Source organism: Lissotriton vulgaris, unplaced genomic scaffold (genome assembly GCF_964263255.1).
Source record: "Lissotriton vulgaris unplaced genomic scaffold, aLisVul1.2 SCAFFOLD_630, whole genome shotgun sequence".
Taxonomy (NCBI): Eukaryota; Metazoa; Chordata; class Amphibia; order Caudata; family Salamandridae; genus Lissotriton; species Lissotriton vulgaris.
In genome coordinates this window covers 91067-110586 of record NW_028252722.1, presented here as the reverse complement: position 1 = coordinate 110586, position 19520 = coordinate 91067, and the positions used below count along the sequence as shown (strand labels likewise).

General features: G+C 47.7%; 1 protein-coding gene across 1 annotated transcript in view; it reads left to right on the top strand.

Annotated features, from left to right (window-relative positions):
- LOC147662058 (ninein-like protein) overlaps positions 1-19520 on the top strand; it is a 270575-nt gene that overhangs the window by 164807 nt on the left and 86248 nt on the right. The window contains exon 5 of the mRNA XM_086951142.1: positions 19438-19504. Coding sequence (XP_086807268.1) covers positions 19438-19504 — 67 coding nt within the window. The remainder of the gene's footprint in view (positions 1-19437; positions 19505-19520) is intronic.

Below are 19520 nucleotides of genomic sequence, written 5' to 3'. Positions count from 1 at the left end.
TAGTGGATTAGATTATTTTTGGGGGGTTAGTGTATTTAGTCTTGTATTCTCAGAAGAATCTCTGCATGAAGAAGTTAGGGGCTCGTGAGCAACTCACACATGTGTACAAACAAAAGAAGGCCAATGCCATGCTGTTTTGTTCATTGCCACGTTAAAGCTGATTGGCTTTTTCATTTCTTGTCTTTCTTGCAGGCCACAAGTCTTGCCATATTTTCAGGCTGATTTAAGGCCGCTCTGTGTACCTCGTTCACGTAGCTTCTGTGCCATTCTATTAATTAAATAAAAAATATAAGGAATGAGTTCGAGGCAAGAAATGTACCGAGGGCACTGTACTATCACAGCACTGTCGAGTCATTCCAGGCATGAAAAAATGGATTTCTTGCCATGTTTTGTAATGCAGTTAGTCACGGATCCTTCGGGATCTTGTTCGCGCTATATACAACTTTATAAATAAATAAATAAATTAAGGGACTCGGAAAAGACTTAAGTGTTTGGCTTGAAAGATGTGGACAGAGTCCCAAAAATATTTAAGAGGCCTCAATCCAGGGAAAAAACATCCTCCACTTATTTGTCTGCCTGGGTCGAGAAAAAGAAGCTTCGTACTTCTGGCACAGACTCAGTCAGGTCGAAAATATTAGTAGGACACCAATCCACTCATCTCCCATTGGGGCGTGGCTTATGTCGGTGGGATGGAGAGTGGGCTTAGCACGGAAGGGTGGGGGGCGGGGGGCTTAACTCAGCGTGGGTTTGGGGAGCTGGGGGAGTCTTTAACGGGCGGTGATTTGTATTTACATCTAAACACCTGACTCATTTCTGGCCAGGATTACAGTGGTACTCATGGGGGATGGGTGCAGCACATGACGAGTCAATGACGCATTGTCTGCACACTTTCGAATGTGAACACTAAAGTTCTAATCCCCAGTGGCTTCCCCAGTTGACCCCATTGTGTGACCCTGTGAATATTGTATCCTGCTGGGCACCGCTTTCTCATTGGCACATTGTTTATATGAAGGTATCTGATTATCGATCATTTATTGTTTACATTTGAAAAATATAATACAGAATTGAGATACAAAAAAAAATGTCTTATTTGTGACTGTAAAATAAATGTTAGTGTGCCTCGAACCTGCCATTACTTCAGAGGACCTTTTGCGAGGTGTGTGGATTGTCACGGTCGTAACACCTCAGGGTGATGAAGAGGATGTTCGGGGGCGGGTGTGGCGGGAATGCACTGCGCAAATGGTGCGAACACCCACAAAGGCGCCTTTGTGGGTGTTCGCACCATTTGTGCTGGTTTGTGAGCGTAGATAGGTGTGTGAAAGCATTGCAAATGCTGCTTTCACACACCTATCTACGCTCACAAACCTGCACCAAAATACAAGAGGCGTCAGCTGCAACCCCCCCCCCCCCCCCCCCCCATTTTACAGATGCTATAGAGGAAATTAAGTATTCACAGAGGAAATTATTTTCCATGTGAAGAAATAATACATTACAACATTTCGAAGTAACCGCAACTCCTGCGTCTGACAATTTCACACTATTCGGATAGTATGCCCTCGTATACTTGAGGCAAATAGTCACACGCAAGGAGCGCGCGGCGATCACAGTTTTTCCCTGTAGCACTCGGTTGTACCAATTTGTGTAACACAAATGTCTGTGCTCCTCATCATGCTTGTTATTCAACAACATTAGAAGTGCTTAGAAATAGACAAACGTCATCACTAAATTAAACCCTCGGCTGTAATAATAAAACGGAAGGTTTCCAATTAAAATTACCATAAGGCCAAAGGCCACAATCAGGGTTGGTGAAACGCAGCTACTCACCCGTGAGGGAAAACTGTGTGTGTACCCGGGAAGCTGTCTCAGCCGGACTGACACAGGGGAAGGGGCTGGGGGTGTTGCTCGCCTGCTGGGGGGTATGGAAGAGGTCGTCCCAGGCTTGGCTGCGAGACAGGGGACTTTCCTCCCGTTCTGGTCTGTTGTAGATGCGTGGGGTGGTGGCACAGCTGTGATGGTTCAAGTGAAATTCCCTTTTCGGATTCCGTATGGTGCAAGGCTGCACTTAACCGGGACGTCTCTTTAGTTTCCGAGTTTTCCCTCATTTTATTTTTAAATTTTCTTTGAGGCCTTGTGTCTTTGGCAGGTTCCGGCCTACCAGGATCCTGTGATTCTGGGCAAATCACTTAATCTCCCCGTGCCTGAATGTGTAATGTAAATATTGCGCTCATGTAAAGCGCTCCAATACCTTCGGGTCGAGTTAACGCTATATAAATATGCAAAAAAAAGATGGGGCGTGGCTAGCAACAGTGCAGCAGGTGCAGCTGCACGGGGCCAATAGGATTAGAGGCTCAGTGAAGGGTGATTGTTTTATTTAACAACCCAACCAGTAGTCAATGGCTTATTTGCCTTCCTGCCCCAGGACTGGCGCCTTTGTCACACCACTGCTTGGAGCCAGTGATGAGGACACCACACATTATTGGGGTGAATCCTGACCCGCCTGCTGGCCAGGTCGCCCCCACTGCCGCCACTCGGCTCCACCAGTCCCGACGCCTCGCCGCTGTTGCCAGTGCGAGTTCGAGACCGCTGTCTCGGCCGCTGCTGCCCCTGATCAGAGCCTCCTGACGTGTAATTTTTGTGCTTACTTCTGTGCCTCTTATGCATAACTTGCATCCTCTTGCCGCGTACTTATTGTGCTTTACTCTTCGTGCCTGTATTCTTCTCACGCCCACTCCTTCCACTGCCCAGCTGCGCTCGCGCCCCCCCCTTTTGTTTCTGTATCCCTGGCTGTATTTACTTTGCCCCCCCATTCTGGTGCCTATTTTCTCTCGTGTCTGTGTTTTAATTTTCCCATTGTACTGACCTTATCTGCTCGCCTTGCGCCTGGAATCACCCGCCGACCCCACCGACCCTGACACAGCCGCCATCAACCTCAAACAATGGATCAACGACTGTGCCGACACCCTCGCCCCACTTAAGACCGCCGCAACCAATCACACCAACAAGAAAGCTGCATGGTTTACCGAAGACCTCCGGACCTCTAAACGCACCTGTCGGAAGCTGGAGAAGAACGGGCTCCGGGACTAAACACCAGACAGCTACACAGCCCACAAGAACGCCACCTGCAGACACCACCAACTCATAAGGACCGCCTTCAAGGACCACCTAGACAACAACGCACACAACAGCAAAGAGCTCTTCAACATCGTGAAATAACTCTCCAATCCCAGCTCCAACACCAATGGCATTCCGCCATCACAAGACCTGTGCGACTCACTTGCCACCTTTTTCCACCGCAAGATCACCGACATCCACAACAGTTTCAACACTGACACCCCCACATCCACCGCCGAGACCACCACCCCTACGACCTCCACCGCATCAGTTGCCTGACCGCCTGGTCCAACGTCAGCTACTAAGACACCATCAAGACCATGAACGCCATCCACTCCGGATCCCCATCTGACCCATGCCCTCACCACGTTTTCAACAAAACCAGAACCCAGAGCGTCCGCCTCCCACCCTTCTGCTCCAAGACCACCGAGATCATCTGAGGCGTTCCACAGGGATCTTCCCTCAGCCCGACGCTGTTTAATATCTACATGGCACCACTCGCCCACGTCGCACGACAATATAACCTCAACAGCATCTACTACGCCGACGACGCCCAGCTGATCATCTCCCTCACCGAAGACCCCCACACCGCCAAAGCCAAACTCCACAGAGGAATGAAGGCAGTCGCCGAATGGATGAAGGACAGCAGGCTGAGGCTGAACTCAGACAAGGTGGAGGTCCTCATCCTTGGCCCCACCCCATCAGCCTGGGACGACTCCTGGTGGCCAACATCGCTAGGAACAGCCCCAGAACTCACCGACCACGCACGCAACCTGGGCGTCATCCTCGACTCCACCCTCTCCATGACCAAGCAAGTCAACGCCGTCTCCGCGTCCTGCTTCAACACCCTCCGTATGCTCCGCAGGATCTTCAAATGGATCCCTTCCGACACAAGAAAAACCGTCACCCAGGCCCTCGTCACCAGTAGACTGGAATACGGGAACGCCCTCTACGCAGGAAGAACAACCAAGCTACTGAGACGGCTGCAACACATCCAGAACGCCTCGGCACGACTGATCTTCGACATCCCCGACGCAGCCACATCACACCCCACCTGAGAGGCCTGCATTGGCTCCCTGTCAACAAGAGGATCACCTTCAAACTCCTCATCCACGCACACAAAGCCCTGCACAACAACGGACCAGCATACCTCAACGACTGTCTCAGCTCCTACACCCCCACCCGCAGCCTCCGCTCTGCCAACCTCGCCACAGTTCCACGCATCCAGAAAACCACCACCGCCGGCGGCAGATCCTTCTCCTACCTCGCCGTCAATACATGGAACACTCTCCCCACCGACCTAAGACAGACCCAGGACCTGCTGGCCTTCAGAAAACTTCTCAAGACCTGGCTCTTCGATCAGTAGCAGCCCCCCCCCCCCCCCCCCCCCCCTCAGCGACTTGAGACCCTCACGGGTATATAGCGCGCTTTACAAATATAATGATTGATTGATTCCACAGGGAACTTTACAACTTGGATCCAACCCTGAGGGAATACATTGTCTTTTAAATCAATCACATTTTAGAACGTTGTGCGTCATTTAGGGAAACTGAAGAAAAATGTACATACTTTTCAAATTACGGCTCCATTTAATTACCATAAACAACTCGATTTCATACAGTAATTACTGTCACCCACTTAATTACGAAAAGTATTACCCTCTACCATAGCATTTAATTTTTTTCATGGCAATTAAACATTGAGAAGAGCCGGGTAGGCCACATCCTGCAGTAGCCAGAGGACACGCAGGGGCATTAATTCCCTTGGCTAAATTCCAGATTAATCATGGACCATCTTCTAATAAGCATTGCACCGACACTGCGTACGAAAGCGGTTTGGAAACGGGTTTTGCGTTCGGCTGTTTTTAATGCTTCCGGTTGAGCCTACACACTGGTGCTCGCAGACAATGGCACCTTGCACAACCCTGTATACCCTGCAGGTCAAGCTTCAATGAAAGCGTAACGCATCCATATTTACAAAGCTCTGAGGCGTTCCCAGTGTGGTGTGTGACTCTGAGCTGTACACTTTAACCACGAGCTTTCTGTGGAGCAAAATGGCACCGAATCCCACTTTTCTGACCATTTTATTGAAACACATCATAATGCTGGCTATGTCGGCCTTATCCTCGGGTGAATATCGGCTGCAGGAGGATTTTTCTTGATGGCAGGGAGGATAACTCACTCACAAAGTGCTATTAGATGTGGGAACAAGACTCCTTGTGCTGTGAGATGTAAAAGCAGGCCAAGAAACCATAATTTAACACACAATTTAAACATAATACATAACAAGACCCCAATAGAGCTGTTGACTCCTAATATTGTTTACTTTTTTTTACAGAGTCAGAAAGAGTTGGCCACTGGGACAGAGTTCCAAGGGATGTGCATAATTAGTATAATACTGTTGTGCCTTAATTCCAACAAATTTTAGAAAAAAGAATCAAAACTCAAATCTGGCATTTTGCGATATATTTTATTGAGAGATATGTCTTTGCGTCAGTTATGGATGGAAGGACACACTTTGCTAGAGAAAAAAATAGTGCAAAAAACAATTGCCACGAACAAGAGCCACTCACGTAGAGTCCATTCCCATTGGACAAGTGCTACTGCATAATAATTTTTTGACGTGGGAAACCACTAATTATGCCATGTGCCATAATGATGTAATTTTACATAAAATAATGTAACAGGAAATGCCAGAAGTACACTGAAGTCTATGAAGACCTGGCTGTACTTCACAAAGCACCGGCTCCTTGTTCCATGATCAGGTGCAGCCGGAGTCTGACAACTGTAGCAGGTCCACCTTCCACAGAGGAACGAGCAGTTGTTTTTGGAGACGCTTCTCCAAATTTACCCAAGACCCCCTTCTGAAAAAGGCAGATAACACGTGTCTGAGGACAGCAGTGCAAAGACTTTAACCCTGGCGCAACGCGATACAAGGACTGACGCACAATCTTGCCACAGGGCGTTGTGCTGTTTGAGGTGGTCCCTGGAGCTTTGGGAAGACCGCTTCCGCTGTCTCCTCAGAACAGGACCACAGCCCGAAGCCATCTTAGACCGAATGAAATATGTGACTGTTCACAGCACGGAGATATGAGCTGACACAGATATTACCGAGGCATTCACATGGGTGTCTGGGAAAAAAGGCTAGGGAGTGAGCATATATGGGGTGAAGGACCCCTGAGGTATCTCAGGCTACTGCAAGTCACCAAGGAGCTCTGTGGCTATAAGGGGGAACTTGGAAATATTCTTTCATCACACAAGAAAGGGTATTTTTAGGTCTGGTGTTAGCCAAAACGTTGGATTTTACCTCAATTGTATGCACAATAACTTACTTCTAGGGCCTTTCAGTCAATCCTCTTCATTAATTAATTTGTCTGTTATTGTGTCTTTCACCTGTTTTTACTGCACACTACAGCATATAGCAAGTGACGGAGGTTGAGCGCACTTGAGCCACTGGCCAACGCTACTATGAGTGAAGGCATTCTGTCACAAGGAGCACATACACTCATAAAGTAGTTCTCTTCAGCGCCAAGAACTATTAAAGCAATGTGAGCTTTTTACGACCAAGAAAATATTTGTGCTTTTAGCAAATGCCATTTTTATATTGATGTGGGTCCAGCAGCTCCTGCAACAATAACGTTTTTCAAAAGCTGTAGCAAAATATAATGTAAAGTAAAATAAAACTTCATTTGGATAACTTGAATTTTGTTTGTATATGTAGGTGGTACACTGAGCCCGTTTTACCAGCAAACATCTACTTTTAAATCTTAACTTAAAAAAAAATATATATATATTTAATATATATATATATAATATTTATTTAGTGTTTCCTGTTGTACAGCTTATTTTTTTTAATTGCTCTTTATTGAAATTTTTAGCATACCATGAAAGACAATAGTTAAGACCATGTACATAACACATGCAGCGTACAGTGCATCATACAATTATAAACCTTGAACATGTTTACTGTTGAGTTTTTGGGAGAAATGCATGGCAAAAAGTTCTGTTTTTTTAATTTTACAAAATTTGCCTCATTAAGAGCAGGGAGTGAATAAGGTTACTGTTGTAAAGCCGTGGGCTTGGACTCTAATTGATGCAAATTTAAATTTGGTGTAAGCTCTTAACTGCTGTAGAACTTTTTGTTTGGGTCTAAAGTATGTTTAGGTTTCAGGTTTGTGTGGCGGAGAGGGAAGGAATTAACAGTATCCTCCTGTAAGTTGTGTACAGTGTGAGTGTGCGTTGTTGACACAGTGTTGATAAAGTAGGCGAGTCTGACAGTCAGGTTGGGTAAGCTGAGTTTATTTCCCTGTGGTGTGATGTTATGTACTGGATCTTCATGTTCTAGTGGCTAATGTGGAGAAGGGCAGTACCTTGCTTCAAGGGTGCATTGGGGGGCTGTGAAGTGGGGAAGAAGTTGTGACATTTCTAAAGGAGTATTCGGGTGTTGCGAATGTGAGGCAGAGCAGTAGCCTGACATTTGTATATATTGTGGTGTTGTGAACGTGGGAGTATACCCCGCTGCAAGAGGACGATTGGGGAAGTGTGGTACCCTTAGGTGTGGTGAATGGCAGTCATGTTTTCTACCTTCATGTGCACTTGGACCAGTCATCATTGTACGGATGTGAAGTTTGCACCAGTACATGGTGATGATTGTTTTGTTTGTGTGTTGGCGTGTGTTTGAACTTGACGGTACAGGAGTTAGTCATTATTGCGTGTGGACAGGAGAGTCTGATGTTATATATTCTTTACTGCACAGGGCGTAAGTGTTGCATTTAGTTTGCGGGTGCTTCCTTACGGTGGTGCCTTAAAACGTTGGTCAAGGGTGCTGAAGTGGACTAGTGTTAGGAGTGTGTTACGGGTGCGGGAGGAATAGGCAACACGTTAATTTTAGTCTTTGTGGGTTTTATTTTTATATACAAAGAATCCGAGCTCTTCTTTCTGGTTGTTATAGTTCCTCTCGGTGATCGGCTTCTCGCGGCCTTCCGGATACCAGATTCCGCAGATTCAGTTCTACGCCCTCTGTCGGGTTTCCGTCGTGGTAAAGGCTCTTCGGATTCCGTCTTGCCGCTCGGTGAAAACAGACGGAGACAATAGTGTATCAGTTGCTTGTTTGCGTTGTCTAGCGCTTTAAGGGAAAAAGGAGTGGGGACCAAACCATACGTGACACACACATAAACTACTGCCGAAGTGAGGGTTCAGTGCTCAGGGGGGGAAGAATACCAGGGACAGTGGATACCCCGGGTTACTCGGTAAATGCTCCTTTACGGTTGACCCAGCCCTTGAGTTTCTCCCGTACCTGAGTGAGCCATACACCTCCCGCGGGTGTATGGCTGGGCGGCTCGTGGTGTCGGTGGCCTCCTGGCGTCTCCTTCTTCACGTCCTTTTCCTCGGCTGACGATCTTCTCTCCTCGCACTCCACCGAACTCTTTCTTGCTTCGCTTTCTCCTTCGTCTCCGCTCCGCTCTCCCGCTCGCTCCCTCCGGGTGAATAAACACACCTCTGATTCGTCGTTCCTGGTATAAGACGTCTCTGCGTCTTGTGGTGACTCCTCCCAGTCGTAGTTCCAGTCTGAATTAAAGGGCCATTGTCCTGATTGTATTTCTACCTCTGTGTCGATGTTCTGTGGAGAGTACAATGAATGAGAGGTAGTAGCCGACAACTGGATACGTGAATCTTGTCTATTTCCCTGTATTTGTGAAGACCCCAGGTTGTTACAGAGTGGAAGCACTGGTCTGAACTGATTTGCTTTGCTTTATTAGTAGATTCAATCTGTGCCTACTGGGGCTCTCACCAGTGGGTTTTGTGTGCTGTAGGGCCGCATCCAAAGGCCACGGTGCTGGGTCCAGATTCAGGTGCTTTGTTCTGTCTGGCACCTGGTCATGTTGGATTGACCAGTTAGTGTGACTGCATGTTGATCGTGGTGGAGTGCTGGGCTGCGTTTTTGTGGGTGTGAGCGTGTGCCCTCCTGAGCATGTCTCGCTACTTGTGAAATGAGGAAAGATGTTGGATTGTGCTATTGTTTCTGACTGTCGGTTGTGTTCGTTTGACATCTGTCCTGTACTTTGGGTGGAAGAAGGACCTCTGACAGGAGATGAGGCTATGACTGCAACTAAGGGCCTAACCTGTGAGATCGATTGTTTTACTAAACCACTCTTGACTCGTCAGCTCTAAACAGCCTTCCCTCCAAATACAATAACATGTTACACGTCTGCAGGTTGTAGTGTTCTGCTGGACACCTTTTATTGTCTCAACAGGGCACCAATTTTACCAGCAACTCCTGTGAGGGCCGGCCAAACGATCACCCCACACCCATCCACCACAGGCGTCATTGGTCAGGGGACCCTGCTGGCCATACACCCAATCCACACCCATCCACCACAGGCGTCATTGGTCAGGGGACCCTGCTGGCCATAAACCCACCCCACACCCATCCACCACAGACGTCACCGGTCAGGTGACCCTGCTGGCCATACACCCACCCCACACTCATCTACTACAGACGTCACCGGTCAGGTGACCCTGCTGGCCATACACCCAATCCAAACCCATCCACCACAGGCGTCATTGGTCAGGGGACCCTGCTGGCCATAAACCCACCCCGCACCCATCCACCACAGACGTCACCGGTCAGGTGACCCTGCTGGCCATCCACCCAATCCACACCCATCCACCACAGGTGTCATTGATCAGGGGACCCTGCTGGCCATACACCCAATCCACACCCATCCACCACAGGCCTCGTTGGTCAGGGGACCCTGCTGGCCATACCCACCCCACACCCATCCACCACAGATGTCACCAGTCAGGTGACCCTGCTGGCCATACACCCACCCCACACCCATCCACCACAGGCGTCACCGGTCAGGTGACCCTCCTGGCCATACACCCACCCCACACCCATCCACCAAAGACGTCACTGGTCAGGTGACCCTGCTGGCCATACACCCAATCCACACCCATCCACCACAGGCGTCATTGGTCAGGGGACCCTGCTGGCCATAAACCCACCCCACACCCATCCACCACAGACGTCACCGGTCAGGTGACCCTGCTGGCCATACACCCAATCCAAACCCATCCACCACAGGCGTCATTGGTCAGGGGACCCTGCTGGCCATACACCCAATCCACACCCATCCACCACAGGTGGCATTGATCAGGGGACCCTGCTGGCCATACACCCAATCCACACCCATCCACCACAGGCCTCGTTGGTCAGAGGACCCTGCTGGTCATACCCACCCCACACCCATCCACCACAGACGTCACCGGTCAGGTGACCCTGCTGGCCATACACCCACCCCACACCCATCCACCACAGGCGTCACCGGTCAGATGACGCTCCTGGCCATACACCCATCTCACACCCATCCACCACAGGCGTCACCGGTCAGGTGACCCTGCTGGCCTTACAGCCACCCCACACCCATCCACCACAGACGTCACCGGTCAGGTGAACCTGCTGACCATACAGCCACCCCACACCCATCCACCACAGACTTCACCGGTCAGGTGACCCTGCTGGCCATACAGCCACCCCACACCCATCCACCACAGGCGTCACCGGTCAGGGAACCCTGCTGGCCATACACCCACCCTACATCCATCCACCTCAGGCGTCATTGGTCAGAGGACCCTGCTGGCCATACACCCACCCCACACCCATCCACCACAGGCGTCACCGGTCAAGTGACCCTGCTGTTCATACACCCACCCCACACCCATCCACCACAGACGTCACCGGTCAGGTGATCCTGCTGACCATACACCCACCCCACACCCATCCACAACAGACGTCACCGGTCAGGTGACCCTGCTGGCCATACAGCCACCCCACACCCATCCACCACAGGCGTCATTGGTCAGAGGACCCTGCTGGCCATACACCCACCTCACACCTATCCACCACAGACGTCACCGGTCAAGTGACCCTGCTGTCCATACACCCACCCCACACCCATCCACCACAGACGTCACCGGTCAGGTGATCCTGCTGACCATACACCCACCCCACACCCATCCACCACAGACGTCACAGGTCAGGTGACCCTGCTGGCCATACAGCCACCCCACACCCATCCACCACAGGCGTCATTGGTCAGAGGACCCTGCTGGCCATACACCCACCTCACACCCATCCACCACAGACGTCACTGGTCAAGTGACCCTGCTGTCCATACACCCACCCCACACCCATCCACCACGTACATCACCGGTCAGGTGATCCTGCTGACCATACACCCACCTCACACCCATCCACCACAGACGTCACTGGTCAAGTGACCCTGCTGGCCATACAGCCACCCCACACCTATCCACCACAGGCGTCATTGGTCAGAGGACCCTGCTGGCCATACACCCACCTCACACCCATCCACCACAGGCGACACCGGTCAGGTGACCCTGCTGGCCATACACCCACCTCACACCCATCCACCACAGGCGTCACCGGTCAGGGGACCCTGCTGGCCATACAACCACCCTACACCCATCCACCACAGACGTCACCGGTCAGGTGACCCTGCTGGCCATACACCCAATCCACACCCATCCACCAATGACGTCATCGGTCAGGGGACCCTGCTGGCCATACTCCCACCCTACACCCATCCACCACAGGCGTCAAGTCAGGTGACCCTGCTGGCCATACACCACCCAATCCACACCCATCCACCACAGGCGTCATTAATCAGGGGACCCTGCTGGCCCTACACCCACCCCACACCCATCCACCAATGACGTCATCGGTCAGGTGACCCTGCCAATAAAAGGACCCGGGTGCCCGTGCTCCGTCCAGTTCTAAGTAGCACAATGCTGTGTCTGTGTCACACTTATTTACAAAGTACGTGGGCCACAGCACATAGGGCTAATTTAAATGTAGCACACGCGTCTCTGACAACTTTCTGTTAGTTCGAACTCCAGGCCCGGTTCTTGCTCGGTGTAACCGTCTCTCCAGCTTTCCCTCCTGAGTTTGAAGGTTACGCCTGACGTCAGTAGCTCCAGACTGCAGCGGGTTGAGTTCTTGGCGCCTCCTCTCAGCTCTGCTGGGTAACTGCGCAGAGCTGGCCGCGACGGACTGGAGCAGATATTGGCTGAATTGAAAGTGTGGGACGTTTGAAAATAAACTCCAGTCACTGCTGAGGCAGAGGCGCCCCCTCAAAGAGCGGGCCCTGTTCAATATTCAACTGGGTTGGCAGGGAAAGAGCCGAGGCAAACACGCCAGCAAACGCCGGCATAAATAAATTAACCTGAAAGGCGTCTGAAGTGACAGAACGGGCAGCTAGACAGCGTGGCCTCTTCTGTTAAATTCAAACGGACTTTGGCATCAACACCTTTAAAGCTTTTACCCTTGTGCGTCGAATTGTGAGTTTGGTTGTGACATGACCATTCAGCAACCCTGTGGCATCCACATAGAGTGAGAACAGCCTTTTCAATGCAGAGCATGGGTTAAAATCTCAGCTTGGGCTGCTTTTACAAAACGATTTCCAACTTCAGGATTAAACGAGAGATTAGTTTAACCAGTCCATTTATTTCTGTTTGATTTCTGGCATTTTATATGCTTTTTATCCATGCTTAATTTGTAAAAATAATAAGTGCCAGGGCTCTCGTCAGGAGGCCACTGAAGTTTGCACCACGCATTGAACCTGCCATACTGCCAATGATCGTAACAACTACTAACCATTTCACTCCTCTTAAAAGTGTGACAATTCAGGCACCCAAAGATATAAGAATGGCTTGGGAGGCAGGTAATAGTCATTTGTAATGTATATTGAATTACTAATTAACGGCGCCACCTTGTGGAAGACTGCCATAAGCACCGGTATTGGCAATTAAGTGCTGGAGCCGAGCACCGGAAATCCCCTGCTCAAATTAAGCACTGTTTTTATCCTGTTACAAATAAAGGACTACAAGTACCAACATGGAGAGAAAAAACACAGGATAGGAAAATCTACTCTTACCTGAAATCCGGAAATTTGAGAGCTCGCTTACTATTCCAGAGATTACTGGACCACTAGATTGAGTATGAAAATAGAAATAGACCACTCTCTCTGATGCTCTCTGTCATCCAATGGCCATTCATACGCAGCAAATGACTGATACATTTTGGTCTCTGTCAGAACTATTTTGGGTGTCCTGTGGCAAGCACATTTACGGAACCACAACCGAGGTGGTAGACGCCTTTTACCACTGATGTCCTGGGACCTGACCTACTCTAGCTGCTGAAAACTGAACACAAGTACATCCTTTCAGCCCTTGAGTCTCTGGTGGCAAGTGTGAAGAATCCAAGGCTTCTCGGGGAGGTACTGTGGTTGTAAAGACTTAGAAATCAGCAATCACACAACAGAAGTCATTAATGTCTCTTTAGCTTATGAAAAAGGGAAAAGTACTTTTATACACTGACTGCATAATACAGCACTAATAGATCATCCAAAGGAACACAAGGTTCTGACCAGACATTACAGGTAAGGAAGAAGCGATCAGTGGAGGCACTTTCAGAGGTGCAGGCTCGCAGTGAGAAATACGATTAGATTTCTGCGCCTGTTGCCCACAGCTCAGGCTCTTAATGTTGCCTGGTTAATTAGCGATCAGAAATTGCACATTCTCTAGTTTACGCCGTGCATGTCTCTAGAATAGTTTTCAGTTACCGTTTAACTTCTGCAGTGCTGTGTGTGGATGGACGCCCCTTTTGCTGTCACAAGTGATGCCACTGATGACACTGGCATTCAGTAGGACCAGCTTTGGTCCCATACACTTACCTGCCAACCAAACAGTGATGAGAGCACACCTTTAGGTCACTGGTGGATTAGTTGAGTCTAGGTGGGTCAAAGGTCATGGATGGTGCCATCACTCATCACAGTTGTTGGGGGGACAACATAAGGGAAACTGTAGGAGACGGTCACTCTTCTCTTCGTAACACAGAGGGAAAGGTTCAGTGGGAATGCGTAGAGACCCATTCCAGCACATGGGTCTGCTCATATAGTGTTTCTCCTAGTTGGGTGTGACCACTTGTAGTAGTCCTGTTTAGAATCTTCTATGCAGTTCACCAGACTTATATGGGAAAAATTCAAAGACCCCCACTCCAGCACTGCGGATGACTTCTCTGATGCTCATCCTGTTTGGGTGTGATCACACGCTGTAGTCCAGCTTTGAATCTTTGGTGTAGCAGGTAGAACAACTTTAGTAGATAGTTTTGCTTCTATGACGACTCTCTCTAGCCAGTCTGCTCTTCCGGGCAAGTCCCTCCTCTTTGTCACTGCAGGTAAACTTCTCTTTGTGGGCTTCCTCCTGCAGGGGAATCCTCTGCCCCCCCCCTCACTAGTAGATCACCACCTGGAAGTAGTTGAAAGTTACAAGCACCTGGGGATACATCTCGATATACGGTTTACCTTTTCCGCGCATTTCGACGCCATCGAGAAGAAAGGAACAGCGCTACTCCATGCATTTAGCAGTCTATCTAAGTCGCTTAAGGGTCCCCTGTTCATGCCCCTCTTAACAGTCATCAAAGCCAAACTACTCCCAACAATAGCTTATGGCAGTGCGGTACATTGTGGAAAGAGCGCGCCGCTCTTGGACAAAATTCAAACAAGGGTGTATAAACGCATATTTAGATTGCCATGCAATGCTTCACCCGCCCAGGTTCGGCTCGAATTTGGACTGCAGTGTCAAACATTGCAAAAAAAATACGACACAGTTAAATTCTGGTATAATGTCTGGCTGAACCGTGAGTCACAAATTAACTTTGCTATCTGGGAATGCATGCAAAGCAACCCAAATTCCCAGTACGCGAAGTATTTAAATTCTTCCCTAGAAATCACAGAGCTGGCATTACTGTGGCAAAAGAAGCTACCAGTATCCTCATTCTAGCAGGCTGTAAAAAAGGCAGCTAATAGGCACTCATTGATTGAAAATAAAACAATCCTGAGGCAACGCTCTCACGCTTGGATGATAATTCAATCATATCAGAAGCCGACTCCGGCAGCCTATCTAGGGCTAGCCTTTCCCTCACATCTCAAATCAAAATACCTAACCCTACGAATGGGTAATTTGCCTACAAATGCCGACCAACCTGGCTGGAGGACACCAGGCTTAAAGGAGTGAAACTTATGTGGTGCTGCAGTACAAGACATCATTCTCCTGATCTGCATTTGCCCGCAATTAGACAGTGAACGTTGGCACCTACTCAAGGCAAAATTTAATGAACTAGGAATTCGCACATGCCGCTCAGCCATTGTTCAAGCTTTGAACTCAGCGGACCCACAATTTATCTGTCGAACAATTAAATAGGTTACTAATTTTGAAAAAACCCAGAAACTGTGTCAAGAACTACAACAAATTTGATCTTCTTGAACTTTTTAACTCGCACTTTACAGAACTTGAATTAGCACTTATAATCTGTAGACCATTATTAACAGCATGTTCACCTTTTTAAAACTACGGTTGTTTTATTATTGCACAAGAAAGTGCTATTTCTGATATATTTGAAATTAACGTTGCATCTCATATTGTAATGGTTTTAATTAACTACACAATAAAGAATTTTACTTTAGTAGATCATGTAGCTTCTAGATATGTTACATTTTATGCAGTTAATGTGTTTTTTTTTCTAGAAGGGCGTAATTGATGCATTCAGGATTTTGTAGCTTACGTCATATGTGGCAGATACGTCTAGAGACAGTATGTGCCATATACACGGCTCCCTGCTCATTCAAGACCAGTTCGATTATTGCATCACCATGGCAATGCACACAGTATACTGTATACGCCTTAAAGTAAGCAAAGCGAAAAAAAATAATGCAAGGCAGCCATTAGTGAGTCCCTTGAAGATAACAGCATGAGAAATAGCTGAGGAAAAGCTTCATGAATTTTACAGACATTCATGAAGGTGGGGCTAAAGGAATGGGCCCCAAGGAAGTGGAAAGACAAAATAGAGTGAAGCGTCTTGCTGTCACAAATGTCCTACCCACCTTCAAAATATTGTTATGGCCATTCCCTTTTTCCTACATTTCCCCATACTGCTTTTTCCTTCCCCCCCCCCATTCAGCGACATCCTCCACAATGAACATTACTCAGACCCACGTCAAGTACTAAATATGTGCATAAGGCAAACTGACGTACAACAAGACAGACACGTTTGAGCTACTTCATTCATCTATGATTTCATTTTAAAAAAATATTTTTTAACGTTTTTTATTCCGAAACGGTGCATTTCAGTAGAGGTTTTCTCTTGGAATAAACTGTGGAGGGAGTACTTGCTGTGAACACTGATTAATGATTTGTAGCTACAACTCGTGTTTCTTGACTGGCAATAGGATTAGTTAATCTGTCACTGAGGCTCAAGTAAAGAGGTTTACACCTTCAGCAGATGGAGGCTGTCTGTCGTGCACAGCCTGAGCAGCATTGGAGTTTAGTATGTCTGGGTGGCTGGAAGGGATTTGAAGAACTCCATAACATCAATGTTTGTACTCCGAGCATTGGAGTTCATCATTCCTTTCAGTAAACCCACCATGACAGATGAGATTTCGTTCTTTATTTTTCCAAAAAGTTCACATAGCTCTATAGCAGATGTTCCTTGCAAGGTCTGTGCAATTATATGTGATCTCTGGAACACACATATTCCAGTGTTTATTTTATAAAACATGTATATACATATTCTCATGCATTCCCCCGTACATCTTAGTTAGGGAATGCTCGTGGATGGTAAAACGTGTCCAATGTGTTCTCTTCAAGACACTGAAGGAGTATTTTAGTAAATGTGCACCCATAAAGTGTATATCTGCTACCCAGTTTTTTTGTACCACAATGCACAAGAGTTGTGTCAGAAAGACACATTTACTTCATTACTCACTGTGTAAGCTCAACGCATATGACTTATGGCCCATAGGTATATCTAAGAGTTTTGGGTGCAACTGTTTACCACACAAGACAATTTGTGTGACCAAGTATCTGTTGCAAAGCGCATTGTTGCAAACATTCCCCGTCGCCCTCACATACTTTGTTTTGATGCCTGAAATTACCTTGCCGGTGCTGTACAAAAAAATAAATAACCCTAAGTAATGGGGAGCTAGTGGGAGCAAACGTTATTCTCTACATAGTTAATACTCGCACATTAAATTAATGCAGCTTCTAGAATTGATCCAGTGAATACCATTTCAAAGTAGTTTATGATGCCAGAAGCCCAGTTCGTAAAGTTCCATCTTCTATCACTGGTCAGAATCAAGGCCTTCCTTCCTTGTTAACATAGTTCATTGAATTTGTGCAAAACACTGAATGGTTAATTATTGAAAGGTTTAGTGCTTTACGTTCATTGGCTGGAATAAAAGCTAAAGGCAGGAAAAGGTTTCCTTGGCAACTCCTGTCGCACAAAGAGGGCAGTGAGGGAGCTTAGCCCTGTTCAGTGTTTACTGGGGGTGGTGATTGTCGTTGAATCCATGTCTTATCTATAATTTTAAAATGGAGGCTTAACCATTTTATGCAACAGTCCCCCAAAGATATTGAGTATAAAGCTGCAGCTTTCATAGACACTCCTGAAGACACCCTTAAGTACCCTTAAGACCCATTTCACTGCATCAACCAATCACACGTGTGCTTATAAGAAACCTGTGCACTGCTCTTTTAGCGGTGTGTATAGGCCCGGAGGACTGTGTAGCACTCTCATCTCATCCAGCGCTGCAAGTAACTTGGTGTCCTCCAGACTTCCACCCTCCAAAGTACCAGGGCCATTTGCTGTGGGCTTTTTGCCAACTCTGCCCCGTTCACGTCCTTACATTGGAAACGCACTGCCTCGCTTTTTAGAAAGCCGGTTCTTTAAGTATATAAGTATGGGGGGGGGGGGTGCTAGAAGCGTGGAGGGGCACATTAAATTGTGAAAAGCTGAAATGTCTCAATGAGGAATATTTTATTCCCATACTATGGAATTGTCATAAATGCACACATGTACGCAAAAGATGAGTTCCTCAGAGAATGTCAAGCAAAACTAATAGCAGATGTTTCAGTGAAATGCTCTTATCTCTGTACTCGTTGAGGGACCAAGGGCACTTCCATTCAGAGCATCACACAGGGAGGAGCAGATGAGGATAAAATCAGATGGAAGTATTCCAGGCGCTGGCCACATGGATGAGCCATATCGCTTGAAGCTTAATGGAGACAAGATGGGTAGTATATAAACACAAGGAATAGAGTGACTTTACAGTGGTTCCAGGCAGGGCCGGACTGGCCATAGCGGGCACCGGGCGTTTCTCCGGTGGGCCGCTAGGGTGGGGGCCGATTTTGGACCCCTGGAGCCGTTTTTCTGTTACCGGGGGTCGGCAATATCGGCCCCCAGTGACAAAATCGGCCCTCGCACACTGCTTTGCTGCACTCCCCTCACCCCAAGGGGGGCTGACTGAACAGTGTGCCAGGGCCGGTTTCTGTTCCCAGTCCGGCTCTGGTTCCAGGCCGAGTTATCATGGATACAATATTTGCCAAACAGCCAAAACAAAATGGCTATTATATGGAATGCTGAACAACTTCACGGCATCAACCGTGTGTGCCTGGCTCGTTTGAAATATGGAATGCTGAACTTCAGTGCTCATATTGGCTTTATTGTGAAATGTAGGTTTTTCCGTCTTAGACTACTGAAATGCGCCAGTCCCTTCATCGATCCTCATCACCACAGTTTGGACTATGGAAATGTCTTCTTGTGGAGATCCTCCTTGATCTCATATTGCTCGTACTCAGGGCATGCGGAGCACATTAGTTTGCCTCGTTGAGAAAACCAGGAAAATGTAGTGCGTTCCTGGAGAAATTAGATCATTGCATTGGATGCCTGTTGGGGGTGTGTTTTGTGTAAATTCCATAGCCTGGTATATTAAAAGCCATGGCCAGCATCTTCAGTACAAAATTGGCAAATATTGCTCCACTAGACCTCTGAGCTTAAATTCCTTAGAGCACTCATGACAACTCTTGAGATGAAAAGGTGATCAGGGCTTCTTGATGTTGGGGCCAAAAGAATGGAAGACACTACCACCAGAAGTGAGACATTGATCTACAGTTCCAATCTTTAGGAAAACCCTGGAAACACTTCTCTTATCCATGTGGTCATTGCCACTCTTCAGTGGTCCTTCAGTCACTTCTTTGTTTATGCGCATAGATACGATTTATATCCTAGTAATTGTTATAAAAGTAAATATCAAACATAATAATTGCATTACCATCATCCAATCAGTTTAGACATGGGAGTTCTAGTAATCCTATTCCCTTTTATCCCTCAGTGTAACAGTTTAGTTCCATGCTCATGAAGTGGTCCTTTGTGCACTCTTTTAATTAACCTTGCTGTTTGACCTTGCAGAGTCTGAAGTCAGATGAAGAAGCAGAGAGCGCCAAAGAACCTCAAAATGAAACCTTTGAGGCACAAGGTAAATTGATTGCAAA